Source organism: Schistocerca gregaria, chromosome 1, assembly GCF_023897955.1.
Source record: "Schistocerca gregaria isolate iqSchGreg1 chromosome 1, iqSchGreg1.2, whole genome shotgun sequence".
NCBI classification, from domain to species: domain Eukaryota; kingdom Metazoa; phylum Arthropoda; class Insecta; order Orthoptera; family Acrididae; genus Schistocerca; species Schistocerca gregaria.
In genome coordinates this window covers 322,770,698-322,791,612 of record NC_064920.1, presented here as the reverse complement: position 1 = coordinate 322,791,612, position 20,915 = coordinate 322,770,698, and the positions used below count along the sequence as shown (strand labels likewise).

At 38.4% G+C, this 20,915-nt stretch overlaps 1 protein-coding gene across 3 annotated transcripts in view; it reads left to right on the top strand.

Moving 5' to 3' along the window:
• The first annotated feature begins 809 nt into the window (after positions 1-809).
• Positions 810-20,915, top strand: part of LOC126343865 (ran GTPase-activating protein 1) — a 103,120-nt gene continuing 83,014 nt past the window's right edge. The window contains exons 1-3 of one of the 3 annotated variants that reach the window (XM_050001975.1): positions 810-1,044; positions 6,267-6,454; positions 12,936-13,115. In XM_050001975.1, the coding sequence (XP_049857932.1) occupies positions 933-1,044; positions 6,267-6,454; positions 12,936-13,115 (480 nt within the window). In that variant the 5' untranslated portion in view covers positions 810-932. The remainder of the gene's footprint in view (positions 1,045-6,266; positions 6,455-12,935; positions 13,116-20,915) is intronic. The other 2 variants (XM_050001974.1, XM_050001976.1) reach the window with 2 other exon arrangements.

The following is a 20,915-nucleotide window of genomic DNA, read 5'->3' as shown; positions in this document are numbered from 1 at the left end:
CCACTGAAAAATGGAAGTTCGAGGAAGCAACTGCAACTAAAGTATGCCGCTAGCTGTGCCTACCCATTTGTTTCGTGTGTGGATGCGATTTTAATTGTGGTATCAAACGAAAACTAAAATAGACTGACAATGTATCGATATGCAGGCGCTGAACCAACAGTGATGCGGGGCAATTAGTGGCATCAAAAAGTTGAAAGGACTTAAAATTTTAGTTGCTTGATCGGAGTTCTTCCCAACGGTCCTTCCATATTCAACTTTGATGACTCCACTTTAGCTGCGTCACATTGGTGGCAGGTGAAAATTTGCTATATGCTGATGCCAAGCGAAGTAGGCTATTCATTTTTAATAACGTGTTACACAACACGAGTACATTCCAGTATTTTCTCTGGACTTCGGTGGTATTCATAAGAGCCAAATTTGTTTACTATCCTGTATTTTTTTAAAACTATTTACGTCAACGAAATAGACATCAGTCATATGGACGCCAGTTTGTTAACATCGCGTTCTCTTTGTGTCATTCTATTATAAACACTCGTACATGTGTAAAGCAATTCTTTCCTAAATTCGTTGGAGACCAAGAGTTGGGAGGGTCCCAGTTGCTAAGGCAACGCTTCAGATTACTCACACGAAATTTCAAATCATCGAACTCTGTAAAAGATTCTATATAAAGCGGAATGTTTCTTTTCACATTGTTTCAGCGTCTAGCTCCACTTCATTCTCGGATTGTCTGTACTGAAGTCTTTTAGTGCTACCTTCACAGAGCCTAATTTATCAAGACCTTGTTTACTTTTACATTTATTTACAATTACTTTGCCGCAATGGGGACATAGTATCTTTGATTGAAGTGTGTGGCGTACAGGTTTTGTCGCGGGAAGGAAGTGTTTTGGAAGCGTGTTTGAATATTTCGGAAAAAAAGCATATTAAGGATCAAAATGTCGCTTGCAGACCTGGAAGAGGTGACGGAAAAGCTTGGGAAAACTCACATCGAAGGGAATGGAGTTAGCTTCGCTGGGAAATCGTTGAAGCTCGATACCGAAATTGATGGTATGTCAATGTGAAGTTCTCGCGGAATGAAATCACGTTAAAACCATGTCATCTACTATATTTCTTCTCGATTTCTGCACCTTAGTTGAATAATTCTTGTCATTGATACAACGCGGTCTTAGGTTGTCTCAGGACCGAGCAAGTCGTTTTCGAGAGACTGTATTTTTTGGTACACCAGCTAATTACTCCCCTTGCGGTAAACATAATCGGTCCGTATTGTGAAATCATGGGGCACTGACAACGATGAGTATTAGAGAAATTGAGGAAATGGTTGATTTAGATGAAAATTTGAGTCATCTGGTTGTCAGTTCATTGTCATTTATATTTTCGACATATCTGTGCGACGCCTGTAGTAGGCCTAAATCATTTCCTAGTTGTTCAATAGTGATGGAATTTTTCCAGCATTGTTTTCACGCTGTATTTAAAGCTGGCACTGCAATTGTTAACATATTTGTTCCTTTTAAACAGCAAAGGAATTTCATAACATGATCAAAAAAAGTCTTATTGTAGATTGAGATTAAAAGATGTCCACACAGTTAGTCATATGTTTGCAAGTTTCACAGCCGTGGACTATACTAGTCACATGATGATAATTTTGGATTTGTTTTCCACAGAATAAAGTTGGGTATACCGTGTAACAATAATGCTTGTTTTCAGTATAGCTAATAAAATTAATAAAATAATCATTCAATATAAACTGTATATTGACTGGTGTTATTTATTGAACATATTCCTTGCCTGTTTTAGGTAAACTTAATAATTGGAAACCTGCAATAATCTCCATTTATAAAGAATGTTTGTTGTGCTACTCAGTGGTCTGACGTAAGAAGAGAGTTATCAAAGTGACTGACATGAAACAGTGAGTCATTACTTACTGGAAGGATTCCAGATAACTGCTGTGGGCTGAATTTTGAACTGTTTATCTCAAGAGCAGGTCATTAAATGGGGCATTCAGCATATAATTATTTTGTATTTGCACGTAGTTTTTCAACAACACTAAGTAAGTTACCATGTGGGGCATGTAGTCAGTCAAATGTAATTTAAACTTGTTTGGAATGAGTAATTTATCGGTGTCCTTACATGACATCCACTGGCGAACACCACAGATTATTCTTACTGATCACTTTTCTGCAGTGAATACTATCTTTCATCACACTGAACTTCCATTCGGAAGGATGATGGCTCAAACTTGCATCTGGCCAACCTGGTTTAGGTTTTATGTGATTTCCCTAAATCACGCCAGACAAAATGCCAGTATGGTTCCTTTCAAAGGGCATAGCCAACTTCCTTCCCTAATCTGATGGAATCAATGACCTCGCTGTTAAGTCCCCTCCCATAAATCAACCTACGAACCCTCATTCTAAGCTATGATATCTCCGAAAATTATTCTATAAGACATTATTGAGTAGAAGTATGCAAACATGTCAGGAGGTTGATTAATTTGTTTCTATGTTTGCTCTTCGTATGCTTACTAAATTAAGTGAGCCTAATGGTTTGTGAAGCTCAGTAACGTGTTTCTTCCAGTTAAAGTTTTCATCAATATGTATAGCCGGCCGGAGTGGCAGAGCGGTTCTAGGCTCGTCAATCTGGAATCGCGCGACCTCTATGGCCGCAGGTTCGAATCCTGCCTCGGGCATGGATGTGTGTGACGTCCTTAGGTTAGTTAGGTTTAAGTAGTTCTAAGTTCTAGGGGACTGATGACCACAGCAGTTGAGTCCCATAGTGCTAAGAGCCATTTGAACCATTTCAATGTGTACAACCAAAACTTTGGAACCTTATACCCTTTTGCTGGGTGATGTGCTGCATCAGTTGTTGTTATAACTGTTGTACAGAACTGCATGTAGTGTGTTTTTAAATTCAGGTAAAGTCCATTTTTTAAGAGTGACTTTATAACTCTTTTTAAAAATGTAATTTATCCTCTCATCTGTTCATTCTCTCTGTGATTCATTATAACTCTCGTGTTGCTAGCAGCATTGCTCTCAGGAATGTAACAATTTGCAAAATTTTGCACCCCTCCTCATCCCCCCCTCCTCCCCAAAAAATCTGTGAGTCAGATTATTCTCACAAGTTCAATATTTGAGCTTATGTGTTCTGTGTACAAAATGTGCAATTGTGACACACAAATGCAGATAGTCTGAAGATTGTTTTTATCTGAGAGTAAAACTACTAATTTTTTTTTTTTTGCCAATGTGTAGAAAAGTCACAGCATTGTTTCTCTATTGTTCATAGGTTGCTAATGCACCAGTTTTGTGCAGACAGTGGGATGGTACTTTCAAGTAATCATTGAGAGGCAAGATGGGAGGCAGTGTATTTCTAATACCAAAATTGAAAGCATTCTCTTATTTGCTGTTGGTGGGTGATGTTGCTCATGTTGAATGTGAAAGCTAAAAACATGGTTGAGGTGACAGAGTGAAATGTAGCTTAGGCCAAGGTCTAGGTAGTTGTCACCTTCATTTGTTTGGTTTTTCCAGCCATGTTACAGATTATGAGGTGGTGATAAGGTTGGGACCCAATAGCACAGCTTAAATTAAATTAAAGAAATATACTGTGTTTTCACATACATTCCAAAGACACCCCCCCCCTTGCATGTGCCAGGAATTGTGAGGTGGTAGTAGTGTTGGGAGACTCCAGTAACACAACTTAATTAATTAACTTGGATGTCAAAATATTTGACAGGTTCTTCCAAGTGTGTTAAGACTCATAGGTTGTGATTTATTGAAATGAGAATGTGACAGTATTCCTTAGTCTTTTGTTTTGAATCACATCAATCTGCTGCTTTCGTACTGGTTGTGTAGTAGAGCCAGCAGTTGACACAAGTTTCATTCCCTCATACCTCTCTTTGAGCATTGACAACATTGCTGCACAAACCATGTAAGCAAGCAACTGGCACCTTTAGAGTGGGATGATGGAGTTGAGCCTCAGAAACTTATCCTAATTAATAATTACAGTAGAGTCCCGCTAATCCGAATACTCGCTTAATCAGAAAATGAAAAATGTCAGTAAAAGCGTATGGAAAACTTTTTGGTGAACTGCTGTACATACACGCTATTTTAATTTATAAACATGTATTAGAAAAATTGGCAAGAAAACATTTGGTTTAAACAATGCACAACAATGAAAGAGAAGCTGTTAAACTTAATAAAATACAATGGACATTTTATCCCCATTTTTTAAGTGACAAAAACTCATTGTTTTTTGGCGTAATGAAGGCAGTCCGTTATATGGCGCATAGTTGCACCATTGTCTCATAAAATCAAATCAACAGGTGTAGCAGTGAGATGTTGCTCCAAATAACACAGCGCAAGGTCAAGGGCTTCTGCTTCACTGTGTGGCACCAACTCTCCTTTATCGCTTTCAGGTTCATTGCCACTTCCATCACAGCAGTCCGCTTCTTCCTGGTCTTGAGTCACAGCAGCAACTAAATCGGTAAGGTTCTCCACACATGCCCCATCCACTCATCTACATCTGCTTCACTAGCTTCTTCACATCCAGGGATTGTCTGTATTATTTGTAGTAGATTTTCCTCTCCATTTTCAACTAGCTTGTCCTGAAATTAAAGAGGTGTCCGCAGTTTTCTCCACGAGTTTCACAGAGTATTTTCTGAAATATTCTGTCATGCCTCAGCGGCCCAATAAACATCCTTCACGTTGGTCTTTTTTATTTTGCCCACTAAAGGAATGCTATTATCTTGAATCAGCAATCTTAAAAATTGTTTTCTGTAAATCAGTTTTAATGTATGCCCTGGTCCATCAGTTGTAGAAGCGATGTAACATTCAGCAGCAAAAACTTCGCCACAATTTCTCCATCACATAATTCCTCTGTGCTGGGATGAGATGGCGCATTAGCAATCGAACGGATTGCACAGTGAGACAAATGATTTTCCTGAGAAATCTGTTGAACAGAGGGAACAACCTGGCCATGAAACCATTCTTTGAACAGCTTACCATGATGATAAACGGGCAGGGACTTCATGCTACAGTTTTTAAATGCTCTGGGCCTAGGCATATTTGCCGATTGGCATTAAAGGCAGCTTATGATTACCAACAGCATTGCTGCATGCTAATAAAGTCACACGATGTTCGCACATTTTAAAACCAGGAGCATGGTCTTCTGCTTTTGTTGCCAGGCTTTTTGTTGGCAGTGCCCTAAAATTAAGCCGACTCTCATAAGCGTTATAAATTTGTTGGGGAGAATACTTTCCCTCTCTCATCATTTTTCAAACTCGCCCGAGTATTCCTTCACTGCATCACAGTCAGAAGAAAGTTTCTCTCCAGTAATTGTTAGCTGATGGATTCCATTACGTTTTTTGAATCTGTCCAACCAATCCTTACTCGCACTAAAAGACTCATCGCCATTCATTAACTTGTTCAGGTAAACAGCCTTCTCCTGAACCAGTGCTCCGCTCAGAGGAGTTCCCCTTTCTCTTTCCTGCGTAAACTGAAGGAAAAGAGCTTCATCCACTTTATCGTACTGCGATTGTTTCAGTGTCTGCCAAATTTCGAGCGTTTTTCCCGAAGACGCACAGGACTGTTCAAGCTTCACTCAGTTCTTCTTCCAACCACAAATGGTTGCTTTACCAACACCCAGTTCCATTGGCAGTTTAGATACATTCTCACCATTGTCTATCCGCTTCAGAGCATTCAGTTTTTCTTTGAGAGTTAACGTTGTATGTTTCCGTACACTCATGACGAAAATACGTACACCACTACAACAGAACGAATACAATACAACTATTACGCGTGCCAGCAATCAATAACTAACATAACCAAACGCTTTGCGAGCCAACTAGCGGTGCACTGACCTCAGACACTACAAAGTTCTCAACAATGCATAACAACAAGGGCAGGGAGTGAGAGTGAGTCATTGTTTCCACACTTGTTCCCGTTTGTTACCATGGTGTACCTACTTACCTGTTTGGTGTACTTCATTCTAGAAACTCGTCACTGTAATTCCGGCTAATTCGAACAAATTGGTAATCTGAACAAGGCCCGGTCCCAATTAGTTCGGATTAACGGGACTACTGTATTAAAGTTTAGTTATATGTGACAGTGTTTGCTTATTGATGGCCCATTCTAGCCAGTCATTTGGGGTTTTCAGTGACAAGGAAAAGCAGTTTGGCAGATAAGTGTGTATTGGTAGATAGTATTTTTGTTGTTGGTATAGTAAACAAAAGCGAGTAAAATACTGTTGCATTAAGTAAAGTTTTAATATGTCTGAAATAGCTAAAGAAGTTGTCGACGCGATTGCATCATGTGAGGATATGCAGTTCCTCAACATGGAAGGTAATACACTTGGAGTTGACGCTGCAAAAGCCATTGCCAAAGCTCTGGAAAGTCACAAGGAATTTAAGCAAGCACTATGGAAAGATATGTTTACGGGTCGCATGAAAACGGAGATTCCACTGGCTTTGGTGAGCATACCATTTTATTTTCCTCAATGTGACAACTTGAAACTTTTTGTTGTATTTTGCTGGTGCTGCTACTACTACTCCTACTACTACTACTACTACTACCACCACCACCACCACCACCACCACTTACTACTGCTATTGAACTGAAGTATTTGGACATCTCATTTTAGGAACAATTTCTGCTGGATAATATGCAATAAATGTTTACACTCCATTTCTCCTGGAGATTTAAATTGAGGTTTCTTGTAATGAATGTGTGATATTTATACACTAGTACAGGTCATTCTGAAGAGAAAAGTTGTCAACATTTTCGCGGTTTAACTATGTAAATGTGGGTAGCATAAACTACAATTTCTTGTTCATGTTCTAGTGACTATTTCTTTTCCTATACTTGCATGTGACAGTTAGCAGAATGTTAAAAAATTCCAAAAAGTAGTAAAAAATTACACTGTTTTATTCTGAAAGCATTGGCATTAACTTCCTGTTAACATCGCCGTACATCAAGCTTACAAACAGTAATTGGATACTTGATACTGTATTTGCACAAATCTAGGCTGCACTTTTTTACCTAAATTTTGGCTTGTAAAATCATGGTGTGGCCTATAACCATGATTTTTTTCCCACTCAGATCTTAAACGTCAATTTCAAAATGACATTTGCACATATTGTGCGGATTAAAAATTTAATGTAATAGCTGTTCTTAAAAAAAAAAGTGACTTTGTTTTGCAAAACTGCTTTAGCTTGTTTGTACAACTTTTTCAGTTTCTAAAGAACCGTGGTGCAGCACATGATGCAAGTTGATGTTTCAATACAATTTGAATGGCGTTAGTTGGCACTGTCAGCTGTTACAGCCAGCCAACGTAGCCAACCATAGTTAGTGCAGATGACATTGTGTTCAATGTATCTGTGTACTTGTAAACAGAAGCATGCATACGTAACACACAGAATTACAAATAACAGAAATATTACGTGTGTTTGAATTTGATATGGTGTAAATTCGATGACATGTTCAGGGAGGCTAATCTTTGCTACAAAATACGTAGCAGTCACTTAATAAATCAAATTTATTATTAAAGGTATTTAAAGCTATTTTGCTACTTGTACGGGTGCATATATTTTACTTTAAGCATTTTGTTTTCTCTATTGAAAACATTGTCTGTGGCAGCAGTTTTGTCTGATTTCTGCTTACATCTGAAAGATTCATCTGCTTCCACATTTTTCGTATCTGCAAATACAGATTTCTAGTACTTCTAACAAGCGTAAAGCGTTTACGAACACCGTCGCCACACAAATGAAGAACTGTAATCAAATCTAGTATAGGTAGACGGTAAAAGTCGCGCAACATCGAATAATTAGCAATTAATGTTTATTGCTTTTGCTGAAAATGTATAACTAAAAGTACGTTAAATCTGAGGACATCAAAACATCACACAGTGGCACTGTTTTACTCCAATCGAGCATAATCGCCAGAATCACCAGCATCCGTTTCTTTGCTCTCACTAGACAATACAGTGTGTTACCCAGGGTGACTACCACGAAGAAAGTCATCTTCAGTCCCATCAAGGTAACTGGAAATTTCAGTTTTAAAATAACTTAATGACAAGTTCTTCCAATATCGACCATCAAGCATCCAAAATCCAATGACATTTCTCTGACAGAAAAGTGCTTTGTAAATGGCCTCCTGGCATCAAAGTTGCTTTGCTCATGATATAATCTGTATAGAATTGTCTTATACTAGCTGCGAATGGATGATTGATCCAAGCATCCAAAGGCTGCAACACAGTTGTCATGCCGCAACTCGTTCAGTGTCCTCCTTTCAGATTTTTTTTACTCCTTCACCAATGTGCCCGCAAAAAGCTATCAAACACAAGCACTGATCTTGAGCGAAGCAGAACTCCTGGCTGCTTATTCCACACTGCTGAAATCCAGTGTAGAACCAATTCCTCTGTCATCCACCCACTGTCACAAGCTCTACAATGATACCAAGTGGTATGCTTTCTTCTTTTGGGAGGATTTTCTGATTGGAAACCACATATGGTGGAAGTTTTGGACCATCATCTGTAATGCTTAACCTCACTGTGCATTGCTGCTTTTCAGCACCACATGTACGGATTTTCAGACTACATTCACCAACAGTATTTACTGTTGTGCTGCTGGGCATATAAAAAAAGACCAGTGTTTGGTTGCATTCCATGTCTGGGAAAGTAAATTACAGCTTTTCTATCGAAGTCAGATTACGTAACACTGAAAAGTTATCATACTGTTTTTGTAAATTTGAGGCAGGTTTTGCGCATTTGTAGTTCTGCGACAGTGTTTTGTTGCATGAATTGCTGAATCCACGCATACAAAATTTGAAATTGTACTTGCTAAATGTTATCTTCAGAAAGCTCTATTTCATGTTCATATTGACATTTAACTCACTGCAGCTAATTTTTGACATTGTTTATTTTGTTGTCAAAATATTTTATGATATTACTGAAGTAAATTTCCTCAGCTGTGGCCACTTGTAACTGGAAAAAATGATGTTTAATAATTATTATAGCTAATTTAAATATGCTGTAGAACTGTTTTACATGGTGGAAGGTGAAAAATTCTTTGCCTACCTCAGAGACGATATAGATGCCAATAAAACTTTGTTATTACAAGAAGAATTTTAAATCCAGTTAAGTGTCTATTTGGAGAATAGGTTTGTTGATGTAGCATTTATGAAAAATGATGTGATCCCCTCATTCAAACTGATAAATGTGAATGGTAGGTTATCATAGAATACTTTATGTAGAGCAGTTTGTCACCAGCAGAAATTCATCCAATGGCAAGGAGTTGGAATGAACTTTTTATTAAAAATGTATGAAATAACTTATGCCTTAGTTCTATCAAAACAAAGAAGACCATACAGACTGCACACTTCAGCTTGGCCCCTATGACCAATGAAAATTGGCTGACATCTCGCTGCTCCAGAATGTTAATACTCATTACTAACCCAAGCTACGTAACAGTACTGTACGCTGTAGCAATAAGTAGCCATTGTCAGTGTAGTGTTTGTGTTCAGTGATTGATAATATTACTTACAAAAATGAATGAAGAAGCTGTACCTAGTTTCTCTAACAACTCGCTGTTAACTTTCATGTCACTTATATGACATATTAATCCATTATATGTTTGGTTCTTTTATAAGCTATAAGGTGGTAGCTCTGGTAGGAGGAGGAGGCAGCGGCAGAGCTTGTCTCAGCAAACAGCATGTTGCGAGATTGGTACAAATGTTATCAGAAAATGTAGACTTTTGTTACCAGTATAAACTAATGGTTTGCTAGTATTCACAACGGGCAGTACCTGCCTCCTTTGAAGTGAGAAAATCTAATAATACTAAGGCAGGCCAATGCTGACAGATATGAATACTACCAAACTATCAATTTAAGAAGTCATAGTTGCAAGATAATGAAATGGACTGACCGAGCTAGGTGGTATTCAGGAGGAAAATGGTTCAAACTTGTGTGTGGCCATCCAGATTTAGCTTTTCCATTATTTCTCTAAATCGTCACATGGCATATGCCAGGACGGTTCCTTTGAAAGGGTATGGTTGATTCCCGCCCTCCCCTCCCTTTTCCCTAATCTGAGCTTGTGCTCCATCTTTAATGACCTTGTTGCCGATGGGACATTAAATACTAATCTTAGCCTCCTCCTCCTCCTCCTGAAATGAATTATTTACAGAGAAAAACTGGTAGAAGCTTATCTTTGGGAAGATCAATTTGGGTACCAGAGAAATGTAAGATCATTTGACACAGTACTGATGCTGCAACTTCTCTTAGAAAGGTTAAAGAAAGGCAAATCTATTATTTATTTTATTTATTTACACGTCAAGTTTCGTAGGACCAAATTGAGGAGCAAATATCCAAGGCCATGGAATGGGTCAGTACATGAGATCACAACATAAAAGTAATAACATATAAAAATAAATGTTTATGAACCTGAAAAAAGTCAGTCCATTAGTTTAAGTAGACGCAATCAACAACACAATAAGAGTCAGCTTAATTTTTCAAGGAACTCCTTGACAGAATAGGAAGAGTGACTCGTGAGGAAACTCTTGTTTCGATTTGAAAGTGCGTGGATTACTGTTAAGATTTTTTAATTCGAGTGGTAGCTTATTGAAAATTGATGTAGCAGTATACAGCACCCCTTTTTGCACAAGATTTAAGGAAGTCCAATCCAAATGCAGGTTTGATTTCTGCCGAGTATTAACCGAGTGAAAGCTGCTTATACTTGGGAATAAACTAATATTGTTAACAAGAAATAACAATAATATAGAGGCCAATGTCAAAATACCCAGACTTGTGAACAGGGGTCGACAAGAGGTTTGTGAACTTACACCAATTATTGCCCAAACCACCTGTTTCTGAGCCAAAAATATCCTTTTAGAATGGGAAGAGTTACCTCAAAATATAATACCATACGACATATGCGAATGAAAATAAGCAAAGTAGACTCATGTTTGTGTCGAACGATCACTGACTTCTGATTCTATTCAAATAGTAAAAATGGCAATTTAAGTCTTTAAGTGGGCTTACCATGACAGCTTACTATCTATCTGAACACATAGAAATTTGAACTGTTCAGTGCACTAATCATATACCCACGTTCTGTGAAATTAAAATGTCAGGTTTTGTTGAATTGTGTGTTAGAAACTGTAAAAACTGAGTCTTACTGTGATTTAGTGTTAGCTTATTTTCTACAGACAGGTCATGTACTGCACTATGTGAAACTGAGCCAATGTCACACACAACATCTTTTACTACTAAGCTAGTGTCATCAGCAAACAGTAATATTTTAGAGTTACCCATAATACTAGAGGGCATATCATTTAGATAAATAAGGAACAGGAGTGGCCCCAATACTGATCCCTGGGGCATCCCCCCCTTGACAGTACCCCACTTAGACCCCATATCACAGCCATTATCAACACTGTGAATAATGACCTTCTGCTGCCTGTTGCTAAAGTAAGAGGTGAAACAGTAGTGAGCTACTCCCTGTATTTCACAATGGTCCAACTTATGGAGCAATATTTTGTGATCAACACAATCAAATGCCTTAGTTAAATTAAAAAATATGCCAAGCATTCAAAACTTTTTGTTTAGCCTATCCATTACCTCACAGAGAAAAGAGAATATAGCATTTTCAATTGTTAAACGACTTCTAAAGCCGAACTGTACATTTGATAGTAAATCTTGTGATATTAAATGATCAATTATCATTACATACACAGTCTTTTCAGTAACTTTTGCAAACAGTGATGGCATAGAAATAGGTCTAAAATTATCCACATTATCCCTTTCTCCCTTTTTATAAACTGACTTTACTATTGAGTACTTTAATCGCTGAGGATACTCATCGTTCCTTGAAGTCGAAGTTAGGGGACCTATAAATAACAATAATTAGAAGTTTAGTATTACTAAATTCAACTTCCCCTGCACAACATTCAAATATCTGTTCAGTGCAGCGTCGTGATACATCTATGAACTCCAATGGAATACTGTTTTTTACGTACATAGCCACTCCTCCACTCCGCAAGGAACTCCTTGAGAAACAGCCAGCTAATCTGTATCCTGATAAAGGAAGCCTATGAATTGGCAAATTATTTAAATGGTGCCTTGATATACCAATAATTTCAGAGTCAACATCTATAAGCAATTCACTAACTTTATCTCTAATGCCTCGTATACTTTGATGAAATAAAGTAATTCCTTCTCTACTTGGAAACATTACATCCTCGGAAGGTGAGCCATTAGTTAAGAGGGACTTCCTTTAAGCAGGTATACCTATCAGCTGACTTCAATGTAAAGAAGGTGCAGCTCTAACACCAACTACTATAGGAATTTTGCCATGAGTGACACCAATTACACCAGTAGAGCATGTGGCAGGGATAAAATACAGGGAGTGAAAGGCTATTTACAAATTGTACAGAAATCAGACTGCAGTTATGAGTTAAACACTAGAGGGGGGGGGGGGGGGGCAGCAGGAGCAGTGCTCGATAGCAAAATGGGACAGGGTTGTAGGCTATCCCCAGCATTATTCAATCTTCACATGGAGCAAGCAGTAAAGGATATCAAGAATAAATTTCAGAAGAGAATTACAGTTCAGGAAGAGGTTTGCTGATGACATTGTAATTGTCTCAGAAGTTACTTCAGTGCCCACGGTTTTGAGATCGTACACAGGGTTCACGTGTTTCCATCTTTTCTGTCGTGTGTACTGGTACATACTTTTTGGATTGAAATATAAATCATCTAATGTTTGTTTTCCTCTGGTCTCTCTTATCCCCATAATTATTTGATGGGGCTCTACACTCAACTTTTACAGTTAGTGATTGAAGTGTAATCACTATGCCTCTGGAGAATTGTGTGTGTGTGTGTGTGTATGTGTGTGTGTGTGTGTGTGTGTGTGTGTGTGTGTTGGATGTAGGCTTATTACATGCTTACTGTTCTGCCCACAGAAACATCTAAGCAGTGGACTGATGCTTGCTGGAGCCCAGTTAACAGTGTTGGATCTAAGTGATAATGCTTTTGGACCTGTGGGAGTTGAAGGACTGGTGACCCTACTAATGAGTTCAACTTGTTATTCTCTGGAAGTGCTAAAACTAAATAACAATGGTCTTGGAATCACCGGAGGAAAGGTAAAAATTATGTATTGTTAAATAACTGAATATTGTCATGATCAGAAATGATATTGGAGATTAAATATGACAGAGGCTGCAGTTTTTGAAGTATTTATGTAGAACAATAGTTCTTAATATATGTAAATTTTCAATTTCAGTCATCCATTTATTAATTTAGAACAGGAATTGATAATATCTGTAAAAGTTAACTTCAGCCATCCATTAAGGATGGGAACGTATTTGAAAGTCATTCATTCACACATTATGTTCCATAACTCGCACCATGGAGAAGAGCCTTCAGGGATGGAATGAGTTAAATTCTATATTAACTTGCAGAAGCAACCACGGCAAGCGACTTAGGTGAACTGTTTTGTGTAGCAGTTACATGTAGTGCCCATCTATTTGAACATCGATAGTGGAGAAAAGAAAAGCAGTCAATAGTGAAATCTGTGGATCTGAATTTTGACTATTACATAGTCATCCTCAGTCCTAGATATTACAAAACAGGAAGATCAGGAACAAATATAAGGTAGTTGTCAGTGCATTATGAGTGCAAACATAAGCACCACACAATTACAGACAGTATAACAATAAGTGACATTAGTCCAAAGTGGTAAGTAGTAAACAATATTGACGGTGTTGCGCTTATAGGAGTCTTAAGGCTTACATGTTGAACAGGAAGAAAATGTGATGGCAGAGCCTTGTGGTGCCCTCTGTTGAGGTGCTGGACAATAGTTATGTAATTCAAAAAATTTAAAAATGTACTGGACAATTAAACTACAAGTATTGGCTAAACATGGTAAGAAATCGCGTGTCTAGCCATAAGTATAGTCTGCTCAGTGATAGTAAATAGAGGATAATGTCATATATTTTTGCATTATGAACTATTGGAAGAGGATCCATTTACAATTCTGTCAACATGAAAAGTACAGTATTAAAATAACGTACTGAAATAGTTAAAATTTAATGGAAATGAAAATAGCATGATGTAACAATGTGTGGCTTCTGGGCATAAACTAAAATCATACAACTCATAAAATATGTTAGTGCCATCTGTGGGATTACAGTACAAACATTTCGAATATTGCAGCATTACAATGTCAAAAGATCTGAAGCTAACCTGTGGCTCAAAAATGAACTCTCAAGTAAGATAAAAGATTGAAAATAGTACAATAAAAATGGTATGCCCTTTTTGGTCATAAACTAAAATCAAACAGATCATAAAATACATAGCATCACCTTTGGGCTTACAGTATAAACATGTGGCATAAAACAGCATTATTGAAAGATATGAAGCCAGCCAGTGGAACATAAAAATGAACAAAAAAGTGAAACAAAGGAATGTAACAGAGTTATGGGAAATAAAATATGTTCAAACAACAGGGACTAAATGAGAACATGGTTATTTTCAAACATGCGACCTCTCTGGGCCAAGGAACAAGATACACATGCCATACTATGGCAACAACAGAAATGCCAGCAGAACATTAAGCAGTGGGATAGATCTTGTAGAAGGCTATAAACTGACAGTGTGACATTTTTAGTTGCTTTTAAATGTATTACATAGTGAGATCACTAGTCCTTAACTGGGTGAAAACAGTAAGAAAGTAAGTATCAAGACCATACTCGAATACTGACTTGTTAATTGGTCAAATAAGTATGTGACATGAGAATGGACATATTGAATTGGGTGTTGTCACCCCTTGTTGGTATATCTTAGGTGTTTCGAAACGATTCAAATCACTTAAGAAAGGCAAGTCTTCCAGTCCAGATGGTTTACCAATCAGGTTCCTCACGAGAGTATGCAGACACAGTAGCGCCTTTCTTAGCAATAATATTCAACAGTTCACTTGATGAAAAGTCTGTTCCTAAAGACTGGAAAGTAGCACAGGTCTCACCAATATTCAAGAAGGGAAATAGGAGTAACCCATTGAATTACAGACCCATATCGCTGACCTCAATTTGCAATAGGATTTTGGAGCATATACTGTACACAAACATTATGAATCACCTTGAAGAAAATTACTTAATTATACATAACCAGCACGGATTCAGAAAATATTGTTCTTGTGCAACAGAGCTAGGTCTTTATTCCCATGAAGTAATGAGTGCTGTCGACAAGGGATCTCAGATCAATTCCATATTCTTAGATTTCCAGAAGGCTTTTGATACAGTTCCTCACAAGCAACTATTAATCATATTGCATGCTTATGTAGTATCGTCTCAGTTGTGTGACTGGATTCGTGATTTCCTCTTAGAGAGGTCACAGTTTGTAGCGATAGACGGTAAATCATCAAGTAGAACAGAAGTGATATCTGGCATTTCGCAAGGTAGTGTCATAGGCCCTCTGCTGTTCCTGGTTTATGTAAATGGTCTAGGTGATAATCTGAGCAGCCCCCTTAAATTGTTTGCAGATGACACTGTACAGGGTGTATACGACCTGGGAGATCCAGGAAAACACCCGGGAATTTTTTCATCCGGGAGAAAACCAGGAAAACCCTGGGATATTTTTTTAGAATTTTGGGAATTTTTCATTGTTTTAGTTTTCAGTAAAATTTTTGTAATTTTGACTGGTAAGAACCGATATTCTAACGAAGGATATTACTACACCCAACTGCTGCAGAATAATACTTCAACAATAAAACATAAACCAGAGAAAAAAATGAAAATAACTTCAATTGCAAAGTAAATGCGCCATATACGACGACAACGCACAGTGCTCATGCAAGCGTCTGCCAGCTGGAAAATGTGTCAAAGGCATTAGGAACACTATGCAATGCTCCAAAACAACAAATTGCCTCCGATGAGTGTGAGGTCACAACTGTTTACATTAGATTCGTTTTAGCAGTTACGATTGGGCTCATGTGGATGCGCAGCTGAGTCTCGTTTGGGTTGTAGATTCTCCCACTTCTGGCTACAGGAATGTGGCTGTTGGTTGTGCAAACAGTCACAGCAAGCAGCTAGAGGCTACTGGGGAAAGGGGGCACCAAATTCGTATTCTTGAGGGAAGAAACTTGTTTCAAAAAGCATCTAGTATCCAGTGCACGTTTGTCTATTGATTATTCATGTGATTTTGAAATGCTTCCCTGTTGATTTTTGAACACATTTTAAGTTGATTTCTGAATGAATCATAAGTTGATTCTTGAATGCATGCATAGTGTATGTGATGTCTCTGTCAGCAGAATTCTTGTAACATATAAAAATAAACTTCCCACAGACAAAAGGGGATGGGGATATACGACCTGAGTGGAGTAAAGCCGAACAGATGAATGCCAATCACTGTCTGATTATGTGGTTGATGGATTTGCAAGTGATCAGTGTTGTTACAATTACTATCGAAATCCATAGATTCAGACTACCAGAATGGAAATAAATGACTGACAGGAATAACAGGTGAGAAAGATTACGCTTTATCTTCTCGGTGTATCCAAGAAAATGAAATTTTGACAGAAAATTTTGGGCTAGATCGCTACACTAGTAAGGACCAAAAGTACTGACCCCAGCTAACAGCCGCGTAAGTTCTGTTCTGGAAGTAACTTGGAAAACGTGTTGTACGAACACATAATAACGCCTAACCGGAAAATAATCGCGGGATAACTAAACCTGTGATTCTGGCAGGGTTAGTGAAGTTAATCGGCTAACAAATTTTGACAATGCCAAGAGTAACTACAGAATTAGTGATGACAAGATTGTTTGTTAGAACAAGGAAGGAGAAGAAACGGTGACATTACACAAATTATGGAAGAATAAGATGGGGTATCTTTTGAGAGGCCAGACAAATGTGTGGTTCCTGAAGAGGGGCAGCAACCTTTTCAGTAGGTGCAGGGGCAACAGTCTGGATGATTGACTGATCTGGCCTTGTAACTCTTACCAGAACGGCCTTGCTGTGCTGGTACTGGGAACAGCTGATAGCAAGGGGAAACTACAGCCGTAATTTTTCGCGAGGGCATGCAGCTTTACTGTATTGTTAAATGATGGCGTCCTCTTGGGTAAAATATTCCGGAGGTAAAATAGTCCCCCATTCGGATCTCCGGGCGGGGACTACTCAGGAGGACGTCGTTATCAGGAGAAAGAAAACTGGCGTTCTATGGATCGGAGCGGGGAATGTCAGATTCCTTAATCGAGCAGGTAGGTTAGAAAATTTAAAAAGGGAAATGGAGAGGTTAAAGTTAGATATAGTGGGAATTCGTGAAGTTCGGTGGCAGGAGGAACAAGACTTTTGGTCAGGCGAATTCAGGGTTTTAAATACAAAATCAAATAGAGGTAATGCAGGAGTCGGTTTAATAATGAATAACAAAATAGGAGTGCGGGTAAGCTACTACAAACAGCATAGTGAACACATTATTGTGGGCAAGATAGACACAAAGCCTACGCCTACTACAGTAGTACAAGTTTATATGCCAACTAGCTCTGCAGATGACGAAAAAATTGAAGAAATGTATGATGAAATAAAAAGAATTATTCAGATAGTGAAGGGAGACAAAAATTTAATAGTCATGGGTGACTGGAATTCGGTAGTAGGAAAAAGGAGAGAAGGAAACATAGTAGGTCAATATGGATTGGGGCTAAGAAATGAAAGAGGAAGCCGCCTGATAGAATTTTGCACAGAGCACGACTTAATCATAGGTAACACTTGGTTCAAGAATCATAAAAGAAGGCTGTATACATGGAAGAATCCTGGAGATACTACAGGTTTCAGATAGATTATATAACGGTTAGACAGAGTTTTAGGAACCAGGTTTTAAATTGTAAGACATTTCCAGGGGCAGATGTGGACTAAACCAGAAGTTGTACAGAGTTTCAGGGAGAGCATAAGGGAACAATTGACAGGAATGGGGGAAAGAAATACACTAGAAGAAGAATGGGTAGCTTTGAGAGATGAAGTAGACAAGGAAGCAGAGGATCAAGTAGGTAGAAATATGAGGGCTAGTAGAAATCCTTGGGTAACAGAAGAAATATTGAATTTAATTGATGAAAGGAGAAAATATAAAAATGCAGTAAATGAAGCAGGGCAAAAGGAATACAAACGTCTCAAAAATGAGATCGACAGTAAGTGCAAAATGGCTAAGCAGGGATGGCTAGAGGACAAATGTAAAGATGTACAGGCTTATCTCACTAGGGGTAAGATAGATCCTGCCTACAGGAAAATTGAAGAGACCTTTGGAGAAAAGAGAACCACTTGTATAAATATAAAGAGCTCAGATGGAAACCCAGTTCTAAGCAAAGAAGGGAAGGCAGAAAGGTGGAAGGAGTATATAGAGGATCTATACAAGGGCGATGTACTCGAGGACAATATTATGGAAATGGAAGAGGATGTAGATGAAGATGAAATGAGAGATATGATGCATGAAGAGTTTGACAGCACTGAAAGACCTGGGAGTAGACAACATTCCATTAGGATTACTAACAGCCTTGGGAGAGCCAGTCCTGACAAAACTCTACTATCTGGTGAGCAAGATGTATGAGACAGGCGAAATACCCTCAGACTTCAAGAAGAATATAATAATTTCAATCCCAAAGAAAGCAGGTGCTGACAGATGTGAAAATTACTGAACTATCAGTTTAATAAGCCACAGCTGCAAAATACTAACGCGAATTCTTTACAGACGAATGGAAAAACTGGTAGATACGGATCTCGGGGGAGGATCAGTTTGGATTCCGTAGAAATGTTGGAACATGTGAGGCAATACTGACCTTACGACTTATCTTAGAAGAAAGATTAAGAAAAGGCAAACCTACGTTTCTAGCATTTGTAGACTTAGAGAAAGCTTTTGACAATGTTGACTGGAATACTCTCTTTCAAATTCTCAAGGTGGCAGGGGTAAAATACAGGGAGCAAAAGGCTATTTACAATTTGTACAGAAACCAGGTGGCAGTTATTAGAGTCGAGGGGCATGAAAGGGAAGCAGTGGTTGGGAAAGGAGTGAGACAGGGTTGTAACCTCTCCCCAATGTTATTCAATCTGTATATTGAGCAAGCAGTAAAGGAAACAAAAGAAAAATTCAGAGTAGGTATTAAAATCCATGGAGAGGAAATAAAAACTTTGAGGTTCGCCGATGACATTGTAATTCTGTCAGAGACGCAAAGGACTTGGAAGAGCAGTTGAACGGAATGGACAGTGTCTTGAAAGGAGGATATAAGATGAACATCAACAAAAGCAAAACGCGGATAATGGAATGTAGTCAAATTAAATCGGGTGATGCTGAGGGAATTAGACTAGGAAACGAGACACTTAAAGTAGTAAAGGAGTTTTGCTATTTAGGAAGTAAAATAACTGATGATGGTCGAAGTAGAGAGGATATAAAATGTAGAATGGCAATGGCAAGGAAAGCGTTTCTGAAGAAGAGAAATTTGTTAACATTGAATCACATAACTAATGAGGAAGTATTGAATCAGATTGGGGAGAAGAGAAGTTTGTGGCACAACTTGACCAGAAGAAGGGACCGGTTGGTAGGACATGTTCTGAGGCATCAAGGGATCACCAATTTAGTATAGGAGGGCAGCGTGGAGGGTAAAAATCGTAGAGGGAGACCAAGAGATGAATACACTAAGCAGATTCAGAAGGATGTAGGTTGCAGTAGGTACTGGGAGATTAAGAGGCTTGCACAGGATAGAGTAGCATGGAGAGCTGCATCAAACCAGTCTCAGGACTGAAGACCACAACAACAACATAGTTAATTGATTAACAAAAGTTTACTACTGTCTCACAGTATGTAGTGTCTTGAGAATGAGCTTTCAGACTCATATTTTGAGTATATTGCTCACATTTGTTAAATGCTTTCCTGAATATATTTATTTTTTAAAGTTGTTGGATTAGTAAGAGTCAGAAGAAACTACCATTCTTTTTACAACAATAATTATTGTGGTGAATTATAAGTCGTATTGTTGTCTGTAGGTAAATAAATTTCAGCTGATGATACGAGAGACTGGACACCTGTGATTCATTTTGGTTGCATCACTTGTGGACCAATAAAGCTGTCATAATTGTGAATATCTTTGAGTCTTTTTCATACTGTGCATGCATAATAGAGGACAAATATTTTATAGGAAGATGTAAAAATATAAGTTGCATTAAAAGGAAAATTCATATGAGAAGACTCCAAAATTGAGAAAGAATTGTTGGAAATTTATTTAACTACAGGAAGTGAAGTTTTCAGTATTTTTGATGTAAATAAAATTGAAAGAAACTTCCACATGGGAAAAATATATTAAAAACAAAGATTCCAAGACTTACCAACCGGGAAAGTGCCGGTAGACAGGCACAATAAGATAAAATACAAAATTTCGAGCTTTCGCAACCAGCGGCTGCTGCATCAGGAAAGAGGGAAGGAAAAGGAAAGATGAAAGGATGTTGGTTTTAAGGGAGAGGGTAAGGAGTCGTTCCAATCCCGGGAGGGGAAAGACTTACCTTAGGGGGAAAAAAGGATAGGTGTATACTCGCATGCACGCGCACACACACACACACACACACACACACACATACATCCATACAGACACAACCAGACATATCTGCTTGTGTGTGTGTGTGTGTGTGTGTGTGTGTGTGTGTGTGTGTGTGTGTGTGTGTGTGTGTGTGCGCGCGCGAGTATATACCTATCCTTTTCCCCCCCTAAGGTAAGTCTTTCTGCTCCCGGGATTGGAATGACTCCTTACCCTCTCCCTTAAAACCCACATCCTTTCATCTTTCCTTTTCCTTCCCTCTTTCCTGACGAAGCAACCGCCGGTTGCGAAAGCTCAAAATTTTGTGTGTGTGTGTTTGTGTGTTGTTTTATTGTGCCTGTCTACCAGCACTTTCCCGCTTGGTAAGTCTTGGAATCT